Source organism: Elephantulus edwardii, unplaced genomic scaffold (assembly GCF_000299155.1).
Source record: "Elephantulus edwardii isolate Elephantulus edwardi_28Jun2011 unplaced genomic scaffold, EleEdw1.0 scaffold00050, whole genome shotgun sequence".
NCBI classification, from domain to species: Eukaryota; Metazoa; Chordata; class Mammalia; order Macroscelidea; family Macroscelididae; genus Elephantulus; species Elephantulus edwardii.
Window position 1 is genome coordinate 253,576 of NW_006399800.1, and position 23,367 is coordinate 276,942.

Genomic DNA, 23,367 nt, shown 5'->3' on the forward strand with positions numbered 1-23,367 from the left:
TTTAGGGCTGTTGTACATAGGGTCACTATGAGTTGCAAGTGACTCGACAGCACATAACAACAACAAATATATAGTAATGTACCCTTGAGTCAGAACCAAGTCATAGCTGAATAACTAACTCAAGTGAGTTTTCAGAGGCTGTGAATTACATGGGAGACTGCTCATCTATCTCCTTATATTCCAGGAATATGTTTTATGGATTCTGCAAAAGTATTAGACTATATGGATCATTACAAATTATGGATAACATTGAGAAGAATGGAAGTTCTAGAATTCTTAGTTGTGCTTGAATGCATGTAAAAGTTGAACACAAATAAGAAATAATGAAACTGAACAATGAAGAAGAATTAATGCCACTTAATTCTAGTGTTGGGCAAGAATATAGAATTATGGCTTACCATAATTCTATACTATACCATATATCATAGATTACCAAAAGAATAAATAAATCTGTTTTGGAAGAAGTCAGAAGCCAGGATGCTTCATACAAGTAAGGATAGTGAAACTTTGTCTTGCATTCTTCGGGTATATTAATAGGAGCAGATAGTCTTTGAAAATTAATGCCATGCTTGGAAAACAGAGGGTCAGTGAAGTAGAGAAAGATTCTTCATGAGATGGACTCTGACTATAACAGTAAACACAAGCACAGTGCAGATTCTGAGCATGATGGAGGACTGGGCAAAGTTCTACTCTGTTTTACATAGGGTTGCTAGGAGTCAGAATCACATTTCCCTTTCTCTCCACTCCCTTGTCTTTCTCTCTGTATTTACATCCATCCATCCATTTATCCACACAGACAGACAGACAGACAGACATAGATATATATACACACCATACACACACACACACACACACACACACACACACACATAGTATATTGTATCTAACAACATGTTATGTGTCAAGTCAACTATGACTCAGTAATCCTACAAACAATAGCTCTGAAATTTGTCCTATCCTGAACCAATTTCACTGTCACAATACATCTACTTACATAACCCCAGTTATTGAGTCAATCCATCTCATCCAAGGTCCCACCACCCTTCCAAGCATGATATCCTTCTCCAACAACTTCTCCTTCCTGGCAACATGCCCAAAATATGAGATAAATCTTCAAAAGCCTTACCTTCCAGGAGCAATTTGTTTTCACCCTCTCCAGGACAGATCTGTTTGTTCTCTTGTCAGCTCATGGTATGTTCAATACTCTTGTCCAACACCACAGATTGAAGGCATTGATTCTTTTTCCATCTTCCTTAGTCACTGTCCCACTCTCTGATGCACAGCAAGTAATTACAAAGATCATGGCCTGGACCAGACACACGTTAGTCTATAGGCTGACAATGTTGTTCTTCCGTCTGGAGAGGTCCCTGACAGCAGACTTCCCTAATGCAATTCATCCTTTGATTTCCTAACTGCTGGTGCCAAGAGTGTTGACTGTGGAGCTAAGCAAGATGAAATTGTTAAAGATCATAATCTCTTCTCCATTTATCATAGTGCTATCAATTGGCCAAATGGTGAGAATTTTTTCCCCCTTTCTTGTTGTGTACCATTGAAATAGAATTCAACTGGCACAGGAGGAAACTGCCCTCCTTCTCCAGCAGAGCATCTGGTAGATTAATTTTTGTTTCCTTGATGTCGCACCTCACACTTCAATCCATATTAAAGATTGTAGACCTTGACGTTCTGCAGCAAATGCTTCAGGTCCTCCTCAGTTTCAGGAAGTAGTGTTGTGTCATCTGCATCCTGTAGGTTGTTGATGAGTCTTCCTCCAATCCTGATGGAGGTCTAATGGTAAGGAGCTGTGCTGCAATCCCAAAGGCACGCCATTAAAATCCACTGGCTGCTCCACAGGAGAATAACAAGCAAGTGATTTACTGCCTCTGAAAACATACTGGAGGGTAAGCTATGAATCAATTCTGACTTGAAGGTACACAAATATATGCTTCTACGCAGACACAACCCTGCTTACCGAAACTGAGGAGGACTTGAAGCACTTGCTGCAGAAGGTCAAGGAGTGCAGCCTTCAATAGGGATTAAAGCTCAATATCAAGAAAACAAAGATTCTCACTATTGGGCAAATTGGCAGCATCGTGATGGATGGTGAAGAGATTGAAACTGTGAACAGTTTTCGTTTGCTTGGTTCCACAATCAACACTATTGGCACCAGCAGCTGGGAAATGAAAAGATGTACTATGTTGGCAATGTTTGCTGTCAGAGACCTCCCCAAGGTACTGAAGAGCAGTTATGTCAGTGTGGAGACTAAGGTGCACTTGATACAAGCCATGGTCTTTGCAATCACTTGTTATACATTATAGATCTACAAAATAACTAAGGATGATAGAAGGAGAAGTGATGCCTTTGAGCTGTGGTGCCAGAGAAGACTATTGAATATACCATGGACTGCTAAGAGAACAAACAGGTTCGTCCTGGAGAGGGCTAAACCAGGCTGCTTCTTGGAAGTAAGGATTCTGAAGCTTCATCTGACATACTTTGGACATGTTGAAAGGAGGGACCAGTCCTTGGAGAGAGACATCATGCTTGGGGGGGGGTGGGCTGGAGGGACAGCACAAGAGAGGAAGATGCTTGATGAGATGGATTGATTCAGTGACTGGGGTAATGAGGGTAGATGTGTTGGAGACAATAAGATTGGCATCAGATAGAGCAGGGTTTAGGGCTATTGTACATAGGGTCGCTATGGGTTGCAGTTGACATGACAGCACATAACAACAACAATGTTATGTGCTCTGGTGGTAAAGTCTATGTATGAGAAGTTGCACTATTAACCCAGGGGTGGTGCCTCTCTGACAGTTCAAATCTACCAGTGGCTCCAAGGGAGAAAGACATACCACATCTTCTGAGACAATTTACAGCTTCCCCTGGAGGATCTTCTGTGAGTTGGTTCTGATTAGATGGTAATGATATAGGCATGTCAAAGGATAGCATCAAGAATGTGAAGAAAACTTGTACTATTTGAGGAACTATTTGTAAATCATATAGTTTGTAAAAAACTGTAAATATCTGATACAAATTCATTAAGAATAGAAATAAAGTAAAAGATTATGTAAGTTGGGGTTGGGGAGAAACTAAGTAAAGAGGGAATAAATAAAGAATACTGCATGGCAAAAGATGAAGGAAAGAGCTGTTTAAAAGGAATATATGATTAGGCAAGGTATGTTGGAATCAGAGAGACTGGCTCAGGACAGGGCAGGCTTCACAGCTGCTTGCTTATACAGAGGTCACTATGGGTCATAGACTACCTGATGGCACATAACAACAATAACAACATTATACATAGGAAAACAGCCCAGAATAGAATAAGAGGCACATTGCAAAGAAGACTGGGAGGGGGGAGGAGCAGTTGTACAATACTGAATGAATATTTTTAAAAATGAACTGGGAGAGGGAAAGTGGTAAAATGTGCAACAATGGATGAATGAAAATCTTTTCAGTAATATTATGTTAACATAATAATTAAAATAAAAAATTTATTAAAAAATAGAAAAGGAAGACTATATAAGGAGCTCTTAAAACACAATAAAAAGACAACTTATTGTGAAGCTTGAGTGATCAAACTGGATAGACATTTATCCAAAGAAGATAAACAAATTTCTAATACTTGTATATTACTTCTGTTAGGTATCATCAAGTACACTCTAATTCATATTAGTACAACAGAACAAAACTGTCTGATTCTGTGCCTTCTTTACAATTTCTGCTATGCTGAAGCCCACTGTTGCAGTTGCTGTGTTAGAACTCAATATCATTAATCATTAGGGAAATGTTAATCAAGACCATAAGATACCATTTCACATCCACTAGAAGAGTCAATAACAAATATTGACAAGCATGTGATGAAATTGGAATTCTTATACATTCCTAGTGTGAATGTAAATGGTGTAAATAGTTGGGCAATTCCTCAAAAGAGGTTAAGTAGAAATGATCAAGGGAAAAAATGACCTTAAATTTAGACATAACTTCACTCTTATGTATAAACTCTAAAGGACAAGAACTTTTGTTCACAAAACATTGTACATTAAAATATACAGCAACACTATTTGTAACAGTGAAAAAAACGGAAACATTTCTAATGCTCATCAATGGATGAGTGAGTAAACAAAATGTGATACGGCCTGAAAATCTAATAGGCATTCATTAAAATGGATGAAGAACTGATAATATGGTACAACACGGATGAAACTTGAGAACATTATGGTCAGTGGAAGCAAGAGACATCCAAGCCTCCATGCTGTATACTATCCAGAATAGGGAAATTTACAGTCACAAAGAGGAGACTCATTATTGTTAGGGACTATGTGGGGCTGGAGGACTTAGGGGTAACTGGTATGATGTTTCTTTTTGAAATCATAAAAATATTTTGGAAGTAGGTATTGGCAATAGCTATACAACTTCGTGAATATATTAAGAACAAATTAATTTATACTTTTAAAAGGAAAATTTCATGGTACTTTAAGTATGACAATTTTTAAAACAATGTAAGTGGAGCTAAAAACTTGAAGACTTCAAAGAAAGAAGACTGAATAGGTATCAAATAATATATCTAAACATGCACTAGATCTATGAATCTACTTTTTCTAGTTAGTCAATTTAAATAGGTTCCTGGTAGAATAAGCAATTTGCAAGAGGCTACTAAACAAAAAGGTAGCAGATCTAATCCACCCAATGGAGCTATAAAATAAAGTCCTGGTGAAATGGCAATAATTACAACCAAGAATCCCATATGGAACTACAGTATTTGCTTAAAAGTTGGCTTTTTTAGCCATTACATTAGCCTGCTCTGTACTCCAGCTACCTTAACTGCAGAAATATGGTCTTGTAAATTACCAACAGCTGTGGGAGTAGGATAAGAGAGTGTGTGTGAGTGTGTGTGTGCAACGCCCTGGTAATAATGGTCGAGAGACTGTGGCAAGGTATATTCAGAGGAGCCCAGCGATAAAGGCCACAGTTAAAGGTTTTGCTGTTTTTGCCAGATGATGGAAGGAATAGCTAATGGATGAACTGAAATGGGAGCCCTGATTAATTGAGAAATTGTGCCCTGGCTGCTGCACTAAAAATGTGTGTTTGCACTGGGTGATATTCTTTGCCTCCCCCATTCCAACTTTCTTCCCTAATAAACCCAACAATTGGTATCACAACTGTGAGTAAAATCTGCTAGTCAACAATGAATATCAGACTTGAATGATTGATAGAAAGAGGTGCAGGAGCATGTGGGGTGGTGTGTCTGAACAGGCAGCTATCTATTTGCTGCTATGGATATTATTGATGGGGACAGTTTCCCTTTATGAAATGATTAGAAGTCAAATATGGCCTTCCCCATAATATATCTGCTCCTTTTACAGGAATATAGCTCTATTACATTGAAACATATGAGTTCACCGTGTGCTGAAATGGACTTAACAATAGGTTTTCTACTGGACTGTAATTGTCATAATATCAAATGAATGGAGAATTTTCAAAGATGCTGTGCTGCAATCCCGAAGGCATGTGGTTCAAACCCACCAGCTGTTCCATGGGAGAAGAACTGGCAATCTTCTCGCATGTGATTAACTGACTCTGAAAACTTGCCAGAGGGTTAGCTATGGATCGGTTTTGATTTGAAAGTACAACAACAACAATGCCAGAACTAATTCACAACATATTATACATACATAATGTTGCCAAATCTTACTGTTCACTTATTGAGTAGTCTTTCAAGTTATAAACTAATTGGTTTTTCAATAGATGAAGAACACACAAAATGGAAGTTGTGTTATAATTGGGTTTTTAAAAAAAATATTATTTATTAAAATAATATACCTGGTGGGCCAAATAGTGTTTAAACGATAAATTTCATGTTTAACCAACATCATGAAAATATATTGAGGACAGTTGTAGCCACAGCTTTCAATTACATGATTATTTCTTTGCCCATTTTTCTCTCTCTTTCCTTTCTTGAATAACTTCCTTCAGATATGGCTCAAGGTTGAATTTATTGTCCTCATGTTCTGTACACTGTTCTTTAGGCAAGATTTATTGCCTCATGGCCAGGTCCAGGGCTCTTTTGGTGTGAAGCATTTTGGGATTACAAAGGTGCTCAGGAATTCTCTGCATGGCTTCTTTTATATCCTCATCTTCATGTATTGTATCACCTCACAATAATCCAAGTTTAATGAATCCTGTAGCACTTTAATACCTTTTTTTAATCTAAATACCATTTTCGAATACTATTCAGCCTAATGCTGCAACTCTAGATTGGTGTGCCATCTTGGCCCACTTAACTGACTTTTGTTGTGTGCCACTGAGTCAGAACTAATCAACAGCTAATCTTATAACAGGTTTTGAGAGGCAGTAAATAACCTAGAAGGAGAGTGCTCATCTTTCTTCCATGGAGAAGCTGGTTAATTGAAACCATATCCCTTTGGAAGTTCAGTGCAGCTTCTTACCACTAGGCCACCAAGACCTCTTTTAATTGTCTAGACATTGGAAAATTAGTATAGAATATTTAAAGGCTGCTTAGACAAAACAGTTGTACAATAACAGTGATGACACCATTTGACAGAATACCAAGAAATTTTCACTTGCTTCAAGATTCAGATTAACAAAGACCTACCACAATAGAAATAAATTGAGTAATATGGATGGAAGAAAGGGCATAAAGTCCAAAGAAAACTAAACACATTTTGGCTAAATAGCCGTGTTGAAAACAATTTCTTATCTTGCAATTAAGAACCGATTTATCTGCTAAAGACACAGGACATTGGGTTAATAGATTTCTTTAAAAGAAAATCTGTTTTGGCTATTGAAACATTAAAAGAACAGAACATCTGTTTGCAAGCAAAGACAGATTGTACAGAAGAATCAAATATCAAACCACCGATTAGACTAGCATTTAATCTGTTCTATTTAAAATTTCAATAAAAGTGAACAAATTACATTTTTGAAATTACAACACAGCTACAAACATTTAACATCAGTAACCTCTTAATACTATGATGACTTCATAGTATAAAAGAAGTCATTATTAGTACATTTTAATAATTTTTAATTTGATTTGACAACTATAGCAACTAGGTTTTCTACTCCAGAAATAATTCTAAAATACTGTAAAGTAGAAACTCACCATCCATGAATTCTGTACATATTGAAATCCTGTTTTCGACAAAAAATGCACCATAAAACCCTATGATATATGATGAATCACACTGTAACAAAGTAAGACAAAAGAAGTTTAGAACCTGAATGATAATACCATATGGATATTTAATAAGGAGAGATGATCAAGGAAAAAAATTACCTTATAAAGAATTTCCAATTCAGACATAATTTGCTTCTGAAGTTCCAGTGTAATATCTAGTAGTATGACCTAAATACAGAAAATTATCAATATTCAATGTTTTTCCTCCTTCAGATTAAGTACAGCTATAATCACTAAGAAAAAAAAATATTTCCCATATTCATACCCTTTTCTCCTTCTCACCAGTTTAATCCCCAGTAATACAGACTGTATCCATAACTGTCTAACCCTTTGTATTAGGGGAGGTGGTCCAGAAGTGATTGATGGGGCCAAGGAAAAAGCTAGGTCTCAAAGGTCAGCAGTAATGGCTTTAAAAGTCAGTTAAGTTATAACACTCTTAATTTATACACCCTATTTTGGCCACATTGATGTAGTGGGGGTTGTTGTTGTTGTTTTAAGGAGAGGAAAATAGAAATGACTCACAAACCATTATAAGAGAACTGCTTTGTGATTCAATGGGAAGAAAGATGAGTAAAAATGACAGCTAAAGCAAGATTTGTACTTACGACAGAGATATGGAGAGAGTTTTCTTAATATATAAATTTAAAAAAATATTTTAAAAAATACTGTTCTACACCAAAGAAGACATTCAGATGGCTAACAAGAAAAAAAAAAAAAAAAGAAAAGAAAAAAAATTCTGTTCTAGTTGGATAATGTTTCTTTACAATATTGTTCCAGAATGCTAGCATTTGACTGAAACTCTGAAGTCTCTGAATCTAATATCTTTATTTTGGAGAAAAGACCAAGGGGCCTAGCAGCCTGACAACTGTAGAGCCCATCCTCCAAGTTCCAAGCTCGAGCACATCCTAGTACCTGTTTTCTGAAACTATCAGCCACTGGGTCAGACTTGTAGCAATGCAGCTTACTTATAAACTCACTCAGAACAAATTCTAGTTTCTTAAAAACACTTATCTTTATAAGAGAGAAGACTATCAATTACTCAAATTTTATTTAAGATCTTCAGTGAGGCAAATTCAAGGCCAATTTTTTTTAACTTGAAGAAGATAGTAGTTATCAAAACTATTGAGATAAAGAATGTTGGAAGATTTTTTTTTTAAGATTCACACAAAAGTTTCTGATGTTAGCTATTTCTAGGTTAACACACACTACTCAACCTGGAATACATTTTGTATTATGATTTAAAAAAATAAATAGAACTATAATGCAAAAATTTAATTATAAATAATAAAATGATGATATAGCTGGGAAAAGAAGAAACAAAAGCATAATTCTCAAAAACATATTTTATAGTAATTATAGCCATTTGGTAGGAGAAAGTAAGAGGAGAAAAGGCCTGACTAGTTTCTATATAGCACCACTGTTAGAAAGTAGGTCTGACATGAGGAACTGGGAGGAGAATAGGATAACAGTGGATGGATAATAACCACTGCACTGGAACAGATGAAAGAAAGGTCTAAAATGACTTTATGATTAGGCATTGTATGTATGATAACAGCCCAGAATAAGAGGTATACCACTGCAAAGAGGACTGGAGGCGGAGAGGGAGATAACTGTGCAACACTGAATAAATATTAAAAAGAACTGGGTGAGGGGAAGGGAGAGGGAGTAAAATGTGCAACAATGAATGAAAGAAAATCTAACTTCTCTGTAAATGTTCCTTAAAATCATAATTAAAATAAAATTTTATTTTTAAAAGAAGTTGCCTAAGGATTACTTATAAAGGTATTCATTAAACTAGATTATAAATGTTCCATAAAACTGTCACAAAACATGTAAACATTTGTACCAACCAATATTGATTTGCCAATAATATTCACTTGTGCCTTTTTGTCTTTTTATACAAAATAGTAACAGATTCATCTAGCACTGTTTCAATTCTCTGCCATAAAAGACTGTACTATATCTATGAGGGAGAGAATAGTTTAAAAGTATTATATTTTAGGGCATTATGTTTATCATAAGAGTCTGGAATGAGGGTTGCAGAGTGGAGTATATTGGGGGTCTGTGTGCAGGGGGGCTTGTGTACCAATGAAGGTGTTTTTCTTTTGCTTTTCAAGGAGAGGAACGAATGGGGGATGGGGGTGGGGTGGGCAGGGAGAAAAGAGCAACAATGAATGAATGGAATTCCAAAATCTCTGTAGATGCTCATTGAAATTAAAAATAAATAAATAAATTTTTTTTAAAAAAGACTGTACTGTAGTTATTCACAACATCATTTCAAATTCAAGAAACTTCTGCCTGTAAAAAAACCCCAAAAATCTACTCTGAAAAAAAAAGGAAGTTATTAATTACCTTATAGCTATGGTTCTCACACCTATCCTCATGTTATAATTTCTTGGGACACTTTAAAAATATCCAGATATAGGTGCCTTATCATAGAACAATGGAATAGAATTGTTGTTGTTGTTATGTGCTGTCGAGTTGTTTGCGACTCATAGTGACCCCATGTACAACAGCCCTAAACTGTGCTCTATCCTGTGCCAATCTCATTGCCTCTGACACACCCATCCTGAGTACCCCAGTCACTGAATCAATACACCTCATAGAGGGTCTTCCCCTCCTGCGCTGTCCCTCCACTCTACCCAGCATGATGTCCCTCTCTAAAGACCTGTCTCTCCTTACAACATGTCCAAAGTATGTCAGACGAAGCCCCAGAATCCTTGCCTCCAAGGAACAGCCTGGTTTAATCCTCTCTGCGATGAATCTGTTTGTTTTCTTGGCAGACCATGGTACATTCAATACTCTTCTCCAGCACCACAGCTCAAAGGCGTCAATTCTCCTTCTATCCTCCCTAGAATACTATAGCTTAATATTTTCTAAAGCGAGCTGTGGTAACCTCGATGGGTAAGGAGTTGTGCTAACAATCTAAAGGTTCAAATCTACCACTTGCTCCTTGGGAGAAAGAAGTGTAATCTCCTCTCATGCAGATTACAGCCTCTTCAAACCCAGTGGCGTGTCGGCTATGAGTCTTTTCCAACTCAATGGCAATGAAAGAGAGGGAATGAGAGAGTAATAGAGTTGGTTAACACTCTCCACATGATTTCTAATGCATAGTAAGGTTGAGAATCACTTAGTTGTTTCAAACATGCCATCTGTTGAAGGTCCAAAACAAACCCAACTCCCTGTGGTCTGGTATATCCTGACTCACAGCAACCCTCCATCAGGTTTAAGAGGCTGTAAATCACAACCAGGCTACTAACTTTAAAGTGACATGTTTGTACACAGCTAGTCAAAGTCATGGAATTAACCCAAAAAGCCTAGCTGTAAACTCTACACCATTCCTTTGATCAAGAACTTTAACTGAGTTCTTATGGCCTATAATAAAGTAGAAATTCTAGCATGGATTTGCAACTCTTCTGTAAGCTATATTTATCTGACTCCTCCCTCTGAATCCCAGTCTTCATGGGACATGAGATGATTCCATTGGCCTATATACATGTTCTGTGTTCTCCCCCTCTTGAACTACAACAGTCACTGATTATCCTTTTCCAGCTTTTAGGTAGATAGCACCACCACCATTTCTAAGAAGCTTATTCCAAAGGCCTCTATCAGAATTCACTGCCAATTCTGGTCCAGTAAATCTCTCCTTATCTTTATCTGCCTTCAGTATTCATGCTTCATCTCTTAAAATCAGAACCTCAGCAGTACAGAGTTGCTACGGGCTTCCTGAGGGCAAGGAGGGAGTCATTCACTGCTCTTTTACTCACACTTATGCCTGTTAAGTGGTATGAGATTTCATTAAAGTGCTTCTTATACCCATAAAGCATGAATGGGGTCCAGACTCCATCTCAAGAATGAGGGCTTCATCATCCTCATATGTACAACAACAACTCATTGCCATGGAGTCAGAACTAACTCATAGCTGACTGTCCAGCAGGTTTTCAGAAGCAGTAAATCACAAAGGGGTAGAATGCCCATCTTTCTCCCACAGAGGAGCTGGTGGATTTGAACCACCTGCCTTTGGATTGGCAGCACAACTCCTTATACAGCAGGCCACTGATGATTTCATCTTCCTTGGAGCCATAAACAATACTCTATGCACCAGCGGTCAGGAAGTCAAAAGATGTATTAGTATTACATTGGGAAAGTCGGCTGTCAGGGAACTCTCCAAAGTGCTGAAGAACAATGATGCCAGTTTAAAGACTAAAGTGAACCTGATTCAAGCCATAGTCTTTGCAGTTACCTGCTGTACATCTGAAAGTTGGGCAGCAACTAAGGGTGACAGAAGAAGAATCAATGCCTTTGAGTCATGGTTGGAGAAGAGAACTGAATATCCCATAAACTGTCATAACAGCAAGTCTGTCTTAGAAAAGGTACAGCCAGGGTGCTCCTTGGAGGCAAGGGTAGTGAAACTTCATCTCATATACTTTGTTAGGAGGGGCTATTCCTTAGTAAAAAAACATCATGCTTAGAAAGATGGAAGATCAGCAAAGGAGAGGAAATACCTCAATGAGATGGACTGACAGGGAGCCTATAGCTGTGGGCTTGAGTATGTCAGAGATGATGAAGACAGGATAGGATGGGGCAAGGTTCAGCTCCATTGTTCAGAGGGTCCTGATGAATTGTGCTTGAATCAATGGTACTTAATAACAACAATACAATCATAATCCTCTAAATGAGAAGTTCTTATGAATTAGAAAGGAAAAGAATGGGTTACTTGAATCCTGTAGGTAGAATTCAGAATGAAAGACATAAACCACCCAAATACAGTGAAACCTGTGAGAGCTAGAGCTCAGTGGGACTGCCCTGTCATTTGGGGCTGGTAAGTTTTACAGCTTTGACCAGGTATGGTTGTACCACTTTTCTCTTGCTTGGTTTTGTGGAAAATATTTGTGTTTTCCTTCTCAGATAGCTTAAGTAGGTGCTGGTTTTCGCTGTACATAAACAGTATAATGTTGACCTAAAATACAGGAGGTAACACTGGGGGTGGGGGGGTGAGAGAGAGACAGAGACAGAGAGACGGGGGGGGGGGGGGGGGGGGGGGGGGGGGGGGGGGGGGGGAGTGTCAAATCAGTGCAATCTTGGTATTTGTCCAGAAGAGTACAGACTTTATAATGGAAGAAAAGTAAGTAAAGCAATTTCTGGGAACTTGAGAGAGAAAGTAAAATCCACCTTAAATAACTCTCCTGAAACGCTCTTCTGTTTTCTGGGGAACTTGGCACTGTGGTGGAAGGTTAATTCTCCTTCCCCTGGGCATTCTTGCCAGTGAGCTTTAAAACTGCTAAAAATAAACAAGTCCAATTGTTTATGTGAAGGCAGTGGAGAAAAGCCTTGCAAATAGGAATTTTCATTTTGAAGTACAAGGAAAAGAGTAGACACCCTGAGATTTTGTTATTTATGAACTTTGTTCCCTCATTAAGAAGAATGAAATTGTTCACACTGGGGAGAATCTGCATATGAAGCGTTTCACAGAGAAAGGGTTAAGAGAGAAATGGTGGTACCTGAGAGTATTTCCGCTGCTCCCCGCTACACCTCCAGGACAAATAAGGATGAGTTGTCAAGTTAAATATAAGCAGTCAAGTGACTGAATTATAATTTACTCTGTGCTCAATTTAAATTAGTGTGAGGCTATTAAAATATACAGTATAAATACGGCAATTCATCACAAGCTGTCATGGATGACTTCATTTATTTGCTAGAGTGGCACGCGCTCCACTACAGGGAAGGAGAGCAAAATCACAGGTCAAATTAAGCCGCTATTCTGTTTTAATTCACTTATTTAATCTGTGGCGACATAATTGTCTTTTACAGTATGTACAACTCAGAGAGGAAATTTGGGAGGATTACAGTCAGTATACAAATGATTAATCAAATGGTCCATTTAAATGCTAGTTTAAAAGCAGCAGAAACCCAGAGCAATGGAGGAATGATAATCAGCACGTGCTACATAGACAGGGCTACAGTCCTGTGAGGTGCCTTTTCCCCCAATTAGAAAATAAACTTGCTGGGAAATATGAAACCCTCCAAGCATTACTATTTGAAAGATTTTTATAGAATACATTAATGGTATAAAAAGGTTCAGCTTACAAGAGGCCTAACAGTATTTTTATTTGTTTTCTGCTCTACTTATTTGCAATTGTCTTGCCTACCTACACTTAAAAAAAAAAGAAGAAGAAGAAGAAAAGCTAGTTAGAAGCATGTTTCAGGAGTTACATAAAACCATTATCAAATAATTATCTTTAAAATGTGATTAGTATAAGTCACAAAATCCTCACTTTTAGGCGGAAATCCTTTAAATCCATTTCTTAAAATGAAAGTCAAAGAACTTTTATTCTTCCCAAAATTCAACCTGCTCTTCAAAATACTTGAGAGATTTTTCTACATTGAAGTCCGAAAAGTAAAACATTACAATATGCTGCTGTTGTTGTTTAGAAAATAACAGAATTCACAAGTATGAAAATGGGAAATATTTTGAGTAGGAAGAGAAAGGTGAAACACTTTTGAGGAGTCTTGTCTAATTGCTCCCAAAGATATTCAGTGTGGGGGTCCAGCTGAACACCAGCCTTGGACAATGACACTTATCTCTCCATGCAGGAGCAGAGACTGCAGGTGATTCTGTTTAGACAAGGATTGTGATTTGCTGCTCTTCCCAATCCCTCTGTGACACCATTTCACAGCTGAGGTCACTGAGAGGTCCAAGTGACATGCTTGAAGTCACACAGAAGTCAGGGGAGGGTCAGAGAAATAGTAAATGCACTTCTAACCCTTAACCTTTCATTTCGCCCTTTAATATAAAAAACTAAGCAATACTCTGTGTGGGCGCAGTGGCCCATACAAAGAACACTATGGAGCATTTTGTATGTGAGCTGAACCTGTTTCCAAGATGTTATCTGGAAAGATGAATGAATGAACTAAAGAACAAAAATGTATTCACAGTCATTCAAAGAATCAAGTTTAGAGCACCCACGTGTAGGGAGTTCTGGTGCTTAGTAGTAAGGAGTTGCACTCCCAACCCAAAGATATGCAACTCCTCTAGTGTGATTTACTGCCTCTGAAAACCTGCTGGAGGGTCATTCATGAGTCATTTCCTAAGTGACTGTATGCAAGAATAACAACAGTTATTTGTAGAGCCAGCAGCTCCATGGGAGAGGCATGGGCAATCTCCTCCCTTGCAATTTACTGCCTCTGAAAAACCACTGGAGGGTCAGCTATTAGTCGTTCTGCCTCAATGGTACCCCCTTCCCCACTGTACTAGGTCTCATATGCAAGGTTCTTCAAGGATCAGCTGGTAAGTCAAGAGGACACGTATGTTCCCTAACAAAGAGATTTCCAGATAGTAAGAGAAATATGCATGTAAATGAAAAAAAAAAAACAAAACAAAAAACCACCAAAAACACAAGGCAGTATATGGTAATACCCAGAGAAGACACAACAAATAGTGAACTCTAGAGAGAGTTAAGGAGAGAGGAAGTAAGAAAAACTGAGAGAAACCACATGTGACAGGATTAATCCAGGTATATTCAATGGAAAAGGAGGATGTTGAGCTGTTCTGTGAGCTTGAGCTGACAAAACCACAATTCTTGCTGGGGAGTTCAACACTCTTCTCTCAACAATTGATAGAACACGTGGACAAAAATCAGTATAAATCGGGGAGCTCTGGTGGCCTAGTGGCAAGGAGCTGCAACTACAATCCCAGAGGCAAATGGTTCAAATCCACCAGATGCTCTGCCGGGGAAGGAGGGACAATCTCCTCCTGTACCAGTCAGATCTGATTTGACGGTACACACATGCAAAAATTATTAAAAAAAAATCAGTATAAATAGAAAATATTTTACCATAATTAGTCAACTTAATCTAAGTGATATTTATAAGACACTTCATCCACTAGCAGGACGCATTTTCTTTTCATAGCCACAGAGAATATTTTCCAAAAATGAATCATATTGTGGGTAACAGACAAATTTAAAACAAACTGATAATTTCTAGAACTCAAGGGGATGGTCAATACTCTATAAAGAAAAGGAATACATGGAGTGGTACACAAGAGATACAGTCAGCCACGGTAAGCACTATTATATACATAATCCTGTGACACCAGCCATAATAAATGTTAATCTACAAGTGGATATATAGGCAGACATGCAAGATGAACAGATGATAAGGGCTAGACCTATGATTTAACATAAGTCTAGTAGATGATCTCTTGTTATTTAGTAGAGCCAACAGTGGGCAAAGCATATGTAAACATCTTAATCACAATCACTGAGGAAATAAGTTACTGATCCTTGAAACCACAGTCTAGGGGACAGTATGGGTAACTAGCATGAGCAATTCAGTAAGACATTACTCTATATAGGGAGCTCTAGTGGCCAGCTGGCAAGAAGCTGCATTGTAATCCTGAAGGCATATGATTTGAGACCACTAGCCACTCAGTTGGAGGATGGGCAATCTCCTTCTATGTAATTAACTGCCTCTGAAAACCCACCAGAGAGTCAGCTATAGATTGGTTCCAACTCCACAGTTCTCAACAACAATAACAACAACAACTTGTTAAGTAGTTACTGGGGTCTTAAAAGCTTGCAAGCAGCCATCTAAGGTTCAACTACCCATCTTTCTCTGCCAGGAGCAAAGAAGAGGGGGGGGGAAAAGCAAAGGTGTATAGAAAAATTAGCCCAAAGGTCTAATGAACAGCTCAAACCTTAATATCCCATAATCTGGACACTAATACTGGATGGTATCGGCTACCACTGCTAACCACTTCAAAAAGGTTCACAGTGGTTCACTCCTGGATAGAGTTGGAGGAAATGTGGAACAAAACTTAAAAAGATAAAATATGCCAGGCTTACTAGTCTAATGTAGACAGGTGGAATGCCCAAGACTATGGCCCTTAGCTACCCTTGAACCTGAAATAAAACTCACGCTCACATCACAGTTCAACTTTCTGCCAAACAACAGGCCAGCCTATAAGGTGAACAGTAATACCAAGGAGGCACTCATTCCTTAGAACAAGCAGGCATGTAAGGTTGAAAGGGGACCATCCTCTCAAGGTTAACATTCAGGAGGCAGGAAGGGGAAGGACAGAAGGATGAATGCAAAGAAGAATCATAGGAAGGAAGTGGGAAGACTATGGTTACATGGCAGGCATTGTAATTAACGGTGTAAAACAAAATGTAGACATATTGGTTGAATGGAAAGTCAATTTGTGTCGTAAATTTTCACTCAAAACATAACAAAAAAATTTAAAAGAACGTAAGTTCTCTGACCACAATACATTAAATTAGGTTCTCTGACCACAATACATTAAATTAGAAATCATTTGCAGAAAGGTATCTGGAAAGTCCTCAGATCTTTGAAAACCAACATCATTTAACACCAAAACCAAACCAAAACCATCTAGCTCTGTTTGTTTTGAAAAAGTGGAACATTTCCTTTTCTAGATTATGACTATAAAAATACATGACATATGCCTTGTTTAAGAACCTCATAACCAAACATGAGATTTAATAATAGTAAACATATCCGTTCTTAAATCATTTATTCACCCAATCTAAGTTTCAGCATTTAGTGTATAATTTTATAGACTTTAAGGATACAAAAATGAATATAACAGTTGTTGCTTTAAAGCGAACAGTTTAATGATCAAGTATAGTGAATAGTATATTTGTAAACCAAAACTATTTTTAATCTCTAACAACTCAGTTATAAAAATGTCCTTTAAAAACTGTCCCATCATTTCCATGAGTTCTGGTTGCCTAGTGGTAAGAACTTGTGCTGCAATTTTGAAGGCATGTGGTTCTAATCTACCAGCCAATCTGCAGGAGAAAGATGACCAATCTCCTCCCTTGTGATTAACTGCCCCTGTAAAACCACTGGAGGATTAGCTATGGGCCAGTTTGGACTCAATGGTACACAACAACCACCATTTCCATAAGCAATCATCAGCTCCTTGCAATGCCCAGCTAAATAATTGTGCATGAAAATAAATTATTAACCTAGATAAAACATATTCCAAAAATATACATGTAAACATTAACAGTGCAGTGGTAAGGCCAACGAATGAAAAATTATCAGATTATATGTAGCAGTGCTCTTCTCTATTGAAGTGAATAACCTAGAGTTGACTATCTTTAAAGAATATATATCACTAGAGCAACCCAGCTTCACGAAGGCTCTGTGCACACCATGGCCCACAGACAACCGGCACGAGCCCTCCCTGCCGCCAACATGCCCAAGAGGAAGGTCTGCTGGGGCGAAGGTGTGGTGAAGAAGGAGCCCAAGAGGAGATCAGCGATGCTGTCAGCTAAGCCCTAAGCCTCCTGCAAAAATGGAAACAAAGCCCAAAAAGGCAGCAGGAAAGGAGGAGTCTTCTGACAAAAAAAGTGCAAACAAAAGGGAAAAGGGGAGCAAAGGGAAAACAGGCAGAAGTGGCTAACCAAGAAATTAAAGAAGATTTACCTGCAGAAAATGGAGAAACTAAAAACAACGAGAGTCCAGCCTCTGATGAAGCAGGAGAGAAAGAAGCCAAGTCTGATGAATTATTTGTCTACCATGTGGTCCCTGTATCTCCTTTCTTGTACAATCCAGAGGAATATTTTTATCAACTATTTTGTAAACGCAAGTTTTTAGTAGCTCTGGAAACATTGTTAAGAAGGAGGAAACGCCACTTCATGCCATTCTTAAATGTAAATGCTTTTTTTTTAGGGGGTGAAATCATTTGCTGGTTGTTTATTTTTTGATACAACCAGAAAATGGGGGATTTTAAAATTGTGGGGGAGCTTTGGATGTCAGTGTAACATTCCATGGGGAAAGGAAATAGTTTTTACATCCCATAATGCATAGCATACTTAATGACAATTTGGAGTCATAGTCATGCATTTATGACTTGAACATTTTAAATTAAGTCTATTTGCCATGTTTTTTAGATACATAAATTAGAACGTTGTTTAGAAAAATTTCTCCTTAAACATAACCACTCCCTCTTCATGGCTTTCTCCCTGTCAGAACTATGTAGATTCTGTAACATCTTTGGTCTTGGTAGTCCAGTTTTCCTCATAACTTTGTTATGTGCTGTGAATGGTTAAAAATTTGAATATGTAGTGTGTGTGATAGTAAATTGTGAATTAGTGGGACTTAATGATGTGACAGTTTATCAACAATTGAAGATATTGGTACTTATTTTCTTCTTTATGAAAACTTTCCTCCAATTTTAAAGCTGGAAGGTCACTGGAATTTACAAAAGAATTATAACTACATGGCTTTTTAGATTTTTGTTACTTTAATTAAGAATTGTGTACGGGTTGTTCATAATGTCCCTGTACTGGCCCTTAAAAAAACCAATAAAATCTAAGTCATGAAAGAAAAAAAAAAGAATATATTTCACTGACAACAACCTAAGATTGTGCCTAAATTTACCATAAGGTGTTCTTTGAGTGAGAAGATAATTCAGTGGGTATATACATGAACAAGGTGGAATAAGAGAAGCTGCATCCAGCGAACTATGTGAACTCTCTGGACCTTGGGTTCTTACTTTGTTAAAATGTGGAAGTTACAATAGATGATCTCTAAGTTCTGCAATTCTGTGAACTTAACCTGGCTGGGATATCAAAGAAAGACTCCCAGGAGGGAGCTCTTGTTATACCTCCTTACCACAAAGTATTTAAGGTATTAAAACTAGACTTGATTTTGACACATAACATATTCTAGGAAACATTGACAACCAGAAGATCTATGTCTTAGTTTTTGTTTAACCTCCACAAGAGAGAAAATCAGTTACTATTTAATCTCACTGCTTCTTAGTTTCCTGTTGTTAATATATGCTGTTGAATTAACTCATAGTAGACCCTCTCACATGGAAGGAGGAGTGGCATCCACTTCCATAACAGCTTGCTTCCAGAAACCCTATAAACCTGGAGAGAGGCTGAAAGGCACCTAAGCGTCGAGGACTCTCCTTCATAGGGTCACTAAGAGTCGCCTGTAACTTGACTGCACTTAACAACAACAACAAGACCCTCTCACAGGTTTACAGAGGCTGTAAACGGAATGAAAAGAGACTGCCCATCTTTCCCACTTGGAGCAGTTGGCAGATTAGAACCATGAGCCTTTGGATTAACACTGTAATTCCTTATCACTAAGAACACGTCGGGGAAAGAGCGAATTCTCAGTGGGGAATGCTAAGAAGGCATCTTGGAAGAAGTGAATCTTAAAATGATAGATGGAAATTAGAGAGATAAGCAATGGAAATAAACTGTAGAAAAGCAGCAGTGTATATAAGAGGGGATCTAATAATTGGAGTCAGTTGGATCTTGTTTGAATCTTAGCAATGTGTCTTCTAACTTGATGACCCTGGACAAGCCAAAGGTCTGAATCTCAGTTTCTTCAAATCTAAAATAGACAGTTTGACTTTGTAGTCTTAAAGATTTAATAGCTATAAAGAATCTAACCTTCTCTCCTTTCATACAACACAGCTATAAAGAATCTAATAACATATTTAGATTACGGCAGTCAATATAAAAGAAAGCATAAAAGTTTTCCTTATTACACGCCCAAAGAGATGAAGGACAGGCTTGGGAATAATAGGCTGGTCAGGCAGGGCCACGGCTGTAAAGGTAAGTAAGTATATGTCCGTCTGTAGAGGGTCAGATCAATTTAAGGGAGTGAGACAGTTAGCTAAGTAAGAGCCCAGTTTTGGAAATGGGGTTCATTGTGATTTGCTCTGGAAAAGAAGCTGAGTGAGCGAACAAACATTTCAGTCAGAGGTATAATTCAAGGCAGAGTGCATTAGGGAAATTTGAGCTATAAAATGATGGGAAGATTGGCTGGTCCAAGTGCAGTGGAGGCCACAACTAATTGATCACAGCCAGTTACAGATAAAATGATGGGAAAATCAAGAGCCAGTAGACAGTCCAGAGAGTAAATACAAAGTGGTGTGACAAGACCGAGATTTGGAGTGTGAGAGATACAGGCTGGATTATGCTGGGACAGAAATCAGAAAGGTGCATTTTAGGGGTGTTTTCCAAGAATATCCCTGAGATTACCTATCTAAGGATTGATCTTGTTAGTAGATTTGGTGACCAGGTATTTTAGGATACCATAGATTGTCCGAAGTGAAGCTGAACCATTAAGTTTAAATGTGCGTGATTGGGAAGCGGAGCAGGAACTTGTACTGAGATGGTCAGATCTATGATTTGAGTTCTCCTGTCTGGCAGCAGATTAAAAGCTACACAGAAAAAAACGATGGAAAGTAGAGTGAGGACATTATTTCAGTAGTCCTAGAGGAGCTCTTGACCATAGATTGTTGTTACTGTTGTTATGCACCATCGATTCAAACCTGACTCATAGCAGACTGCCTAGCAGATTTTCAGAGACTGTAAGTCACACAGGAAGAGAATGCATCTTTCTACTGCTGAACAGCTGGTGAATTTGATCATTAGGCCTTTGAGTTGGCAGCACAATTCCTTACAACTGAGCCACCAAAGCTCTGTACAGGCTGGCTGGCAAGAAACTGTGCTGTCAGCTCAAAGGTATATGTTTCAGATCTACCTGCTTCTCAGTAGAAGAAGGATGGGCTATATCTTCCTGTGTAATTTACTACCTCTGGAAACCTGGCGGAGGGTCAGCTAGAAGTCAGTTCTGACTCACTCATACTCAACAGCAGTAGGAGCTCAGAAAGTGGAGTCCATATTACGTTTTGTTGCTAACCAATAGGCTTCACATTTTGAGCAGTTCGAACCCATCAGAAGTCCCAGAGCCAAGATTCTCAGCCGTGGAAACCCAATGCACTGTCACTATGAACTAGAAATGACTCGGGGACAGTGAGTTTCAGAGATTTTTGAGGAGGAGGTGGGTAATGTGAGACTTAACCAAGAGAGTGGAATGGGATGAAAACAGAAAGTTACAGAGGGCACATTTCAGGGAAGATTTCCAGCAGAACGTGGTGCCTTACAGAATGTTACCGGCAACAGAGAACAAGGAGAGTGACTGTTGGGGTTTCGAGCTACATGACCTTGTAGGTGGTGACATCACTTTGGAGAGCCTAGGAAGAAGTCTAGCCAACAGTGATGAGGGGAATCACAATGCAAGGAGCTTGTGAGTCAAACACTTAAAATGCTTCAGGTGCCTGAATACAACAGGAACACAGATTCCACTACCTAGAACCATTTCATCTGGGCCTTAGATGATTTCAACTGTGACTCAAGCAAATGAGACAACCGGAAAATGGTGAGCATCCAAAACTTCAAAAAAATTTACTCAGTACCTACCTTTACAGCTAGTATTTTTCCACTTGGGACATGATGTGCTCTGTAGAAGAAAAACAAACAAAATCTGAAATCACTCTGGATCACTGAACAATCTACAGAATGGTTAAAGGCACAGGTCTAAGTCCAAACATATCTAACAACAATGCAATGTCAAAGAACACTGGTCACTTCAGTGACTTATTTCTACTTAGATTTATAGGTTATAAAGTGACCCATTTATGCCAACTCTTTGTGGTAATGCTGGTATTAACATTGTCCTTTAACAGATAAACAGACTAAACCACAGAGGAGTTAAGCAGTTTGTCCAGGGGTTTAAAGTGAGTAAGCGGCAGAACTAGACCTTAAATCCAGGTCTTCTGGCTCCAGGCCCTTTCTGATGGACCATCTTTATGTTTGTGGGATCCTGAGTGCTAAGCACTGTGCAGAGTCATAAAATGAGTGGTCTCACGTTTGTTTCTCTTAGTTATATATGCAGATAAATACATTTCTTCATTCCATCAAAATAATCTCCAAGCAAGTATGATATAAAATATAGTATCCTAAATAACTCATAGAGTTATCAGGTTTAAGCATGTGATCCAAAGCTGGCATTACTCAACAGTGGGAAAAAAGAAAAGGAAAAAGCTTCCAAAAAAGATACAAACTTTAACTAAGTTAGAGTAACCAAGGAGTAAAACCTATTCTTTACTGAGAAACCTGGCCACATAATAAAATTAACTTATTTTAATTATATAATTAATTGATTTTTTTGTAAATTTACAGTCACGAAAAAAATTCACAAGTATTATTAAAGGCATTTTATGGTTGGGACATACAGAAATGGCTTAGTTATGAAGAACCAGTAGGTATTTTGTAACCTATTCTTCACATACAATGTTATGAATTCAGATAAAACTATAAAGTTATTAATTCTGCCTTTCCTGCTTGAATGGAAGTGAACGACAGAGGTAATTATGGAAGATACACATAGCCTTTCCCTCACATCAGTTTACTGAAGCAAAACTGAGGCACATCTTACTTAAAGGTTGTGCTGTTGTTATTGTTGTGTACCATAGTTGACCCATAGCTGTCCCTCCAGTGGACACAGGAGGAGATTACCCACCCTTCTCCTGCAGAGCAACTGGTAGCCTTGAATCGCATGCCTTCAGGATTGCAGCACAGCTTCTTGCCATTAGGCTACCAGAGTTCCCTTAAACTTGGAGGTGAAGGGCTGAACACTTAACACAGAGTAAGACTTTATTTAAAGGTAAGATTATAAAAAGTACCTTCATTTTACCAAAGGTTTCTTTCATCTTTAAAATATCCAAAGGCTTCCTCTAACAATGAACATTCCCCTACCACTTGGAGTATATATGTACCTAAAACTTGTCTACCAGTTTGTGGTATATGGTGGCTTGTGTGTTGCTATGACGGTGGAAGGTATGGCACCAGTATTTCAATTCTAGCCTGGTCATCCATCGTTAACAAGTTTTAGCAGAGCTTTCGGACTCAGAGAGATTGGAAGGAAACATCGGGTGATCTATTTCCAAAAGAAACCCTTATGGATCACAACAGAATGTGTCTGATGTAAGGCTGAACTATGAGTCCTCTGGGTTGGAAGGCAGTCAAATTATGGTGGCCACAACAACGAATGAAAGCATATCAATGACTGGAGGCCTGATCAACACTGCACATGGGCTGTCATATTGGGATAGGATGTCAATTAATGACAGCATATACACATGCTATTAAATTAGGAGAGTCAAATTATTTTAAAGTTTTTATTACGTACTATGCATCAGAGAGTTGGACAGTGAACAGGGATGATAGAAAGAGAATGGATGCCTTTGAGCTGTGGTGCTGGAGAAGAGTGTTGACTATACCATGGACTGCTAGGAGAACAAACAGGTTTGTCCTGGAGAGGGTGAAGCCAGAATG

At 38.3% G+C, this 23,367-nt stretch overlaps 1 protein-coding gene and 1 pseudogene across 2 annotated transcripts in view; both read right to left on the reverse strand.

Moving 5' to 3' along the window:
* The window catches only part of MAP2K5 (mitogen-activated protein kinase kinase 5), a 393,759-nt gene that overhangs the window by 205,574 nt on the left and 164,818 nt on the right, over positions 1 to 23,367 (reverse strand). For both annotated transcript variants that reach the window (XM_006886624.1, XM_006886625.1), the window contains exons 9-11: positions 21,451 to 21,490; positions 7,292 to 7,360; positions 7,118 to 7,199 (exon numbers count right to left, since the gene is read on the reverse strand). In XM_006886624.1, the coding sequence (XP_006886686.1) occupies positions 7,118 to 7,199; positions 7,292 to 7,360; positions 21,451 to 21,490 (191 nt within the window). The remainder of the gene's footprint in view (positions 1 to 7,117; positions 7,200 to 7,291; positions 7,361 to 21,450; positions 21,491 to 23,367) is intronic.
* Positions 5,914 to 6,261, reverse strand: LOC102846497 (annotated as a pseudogene).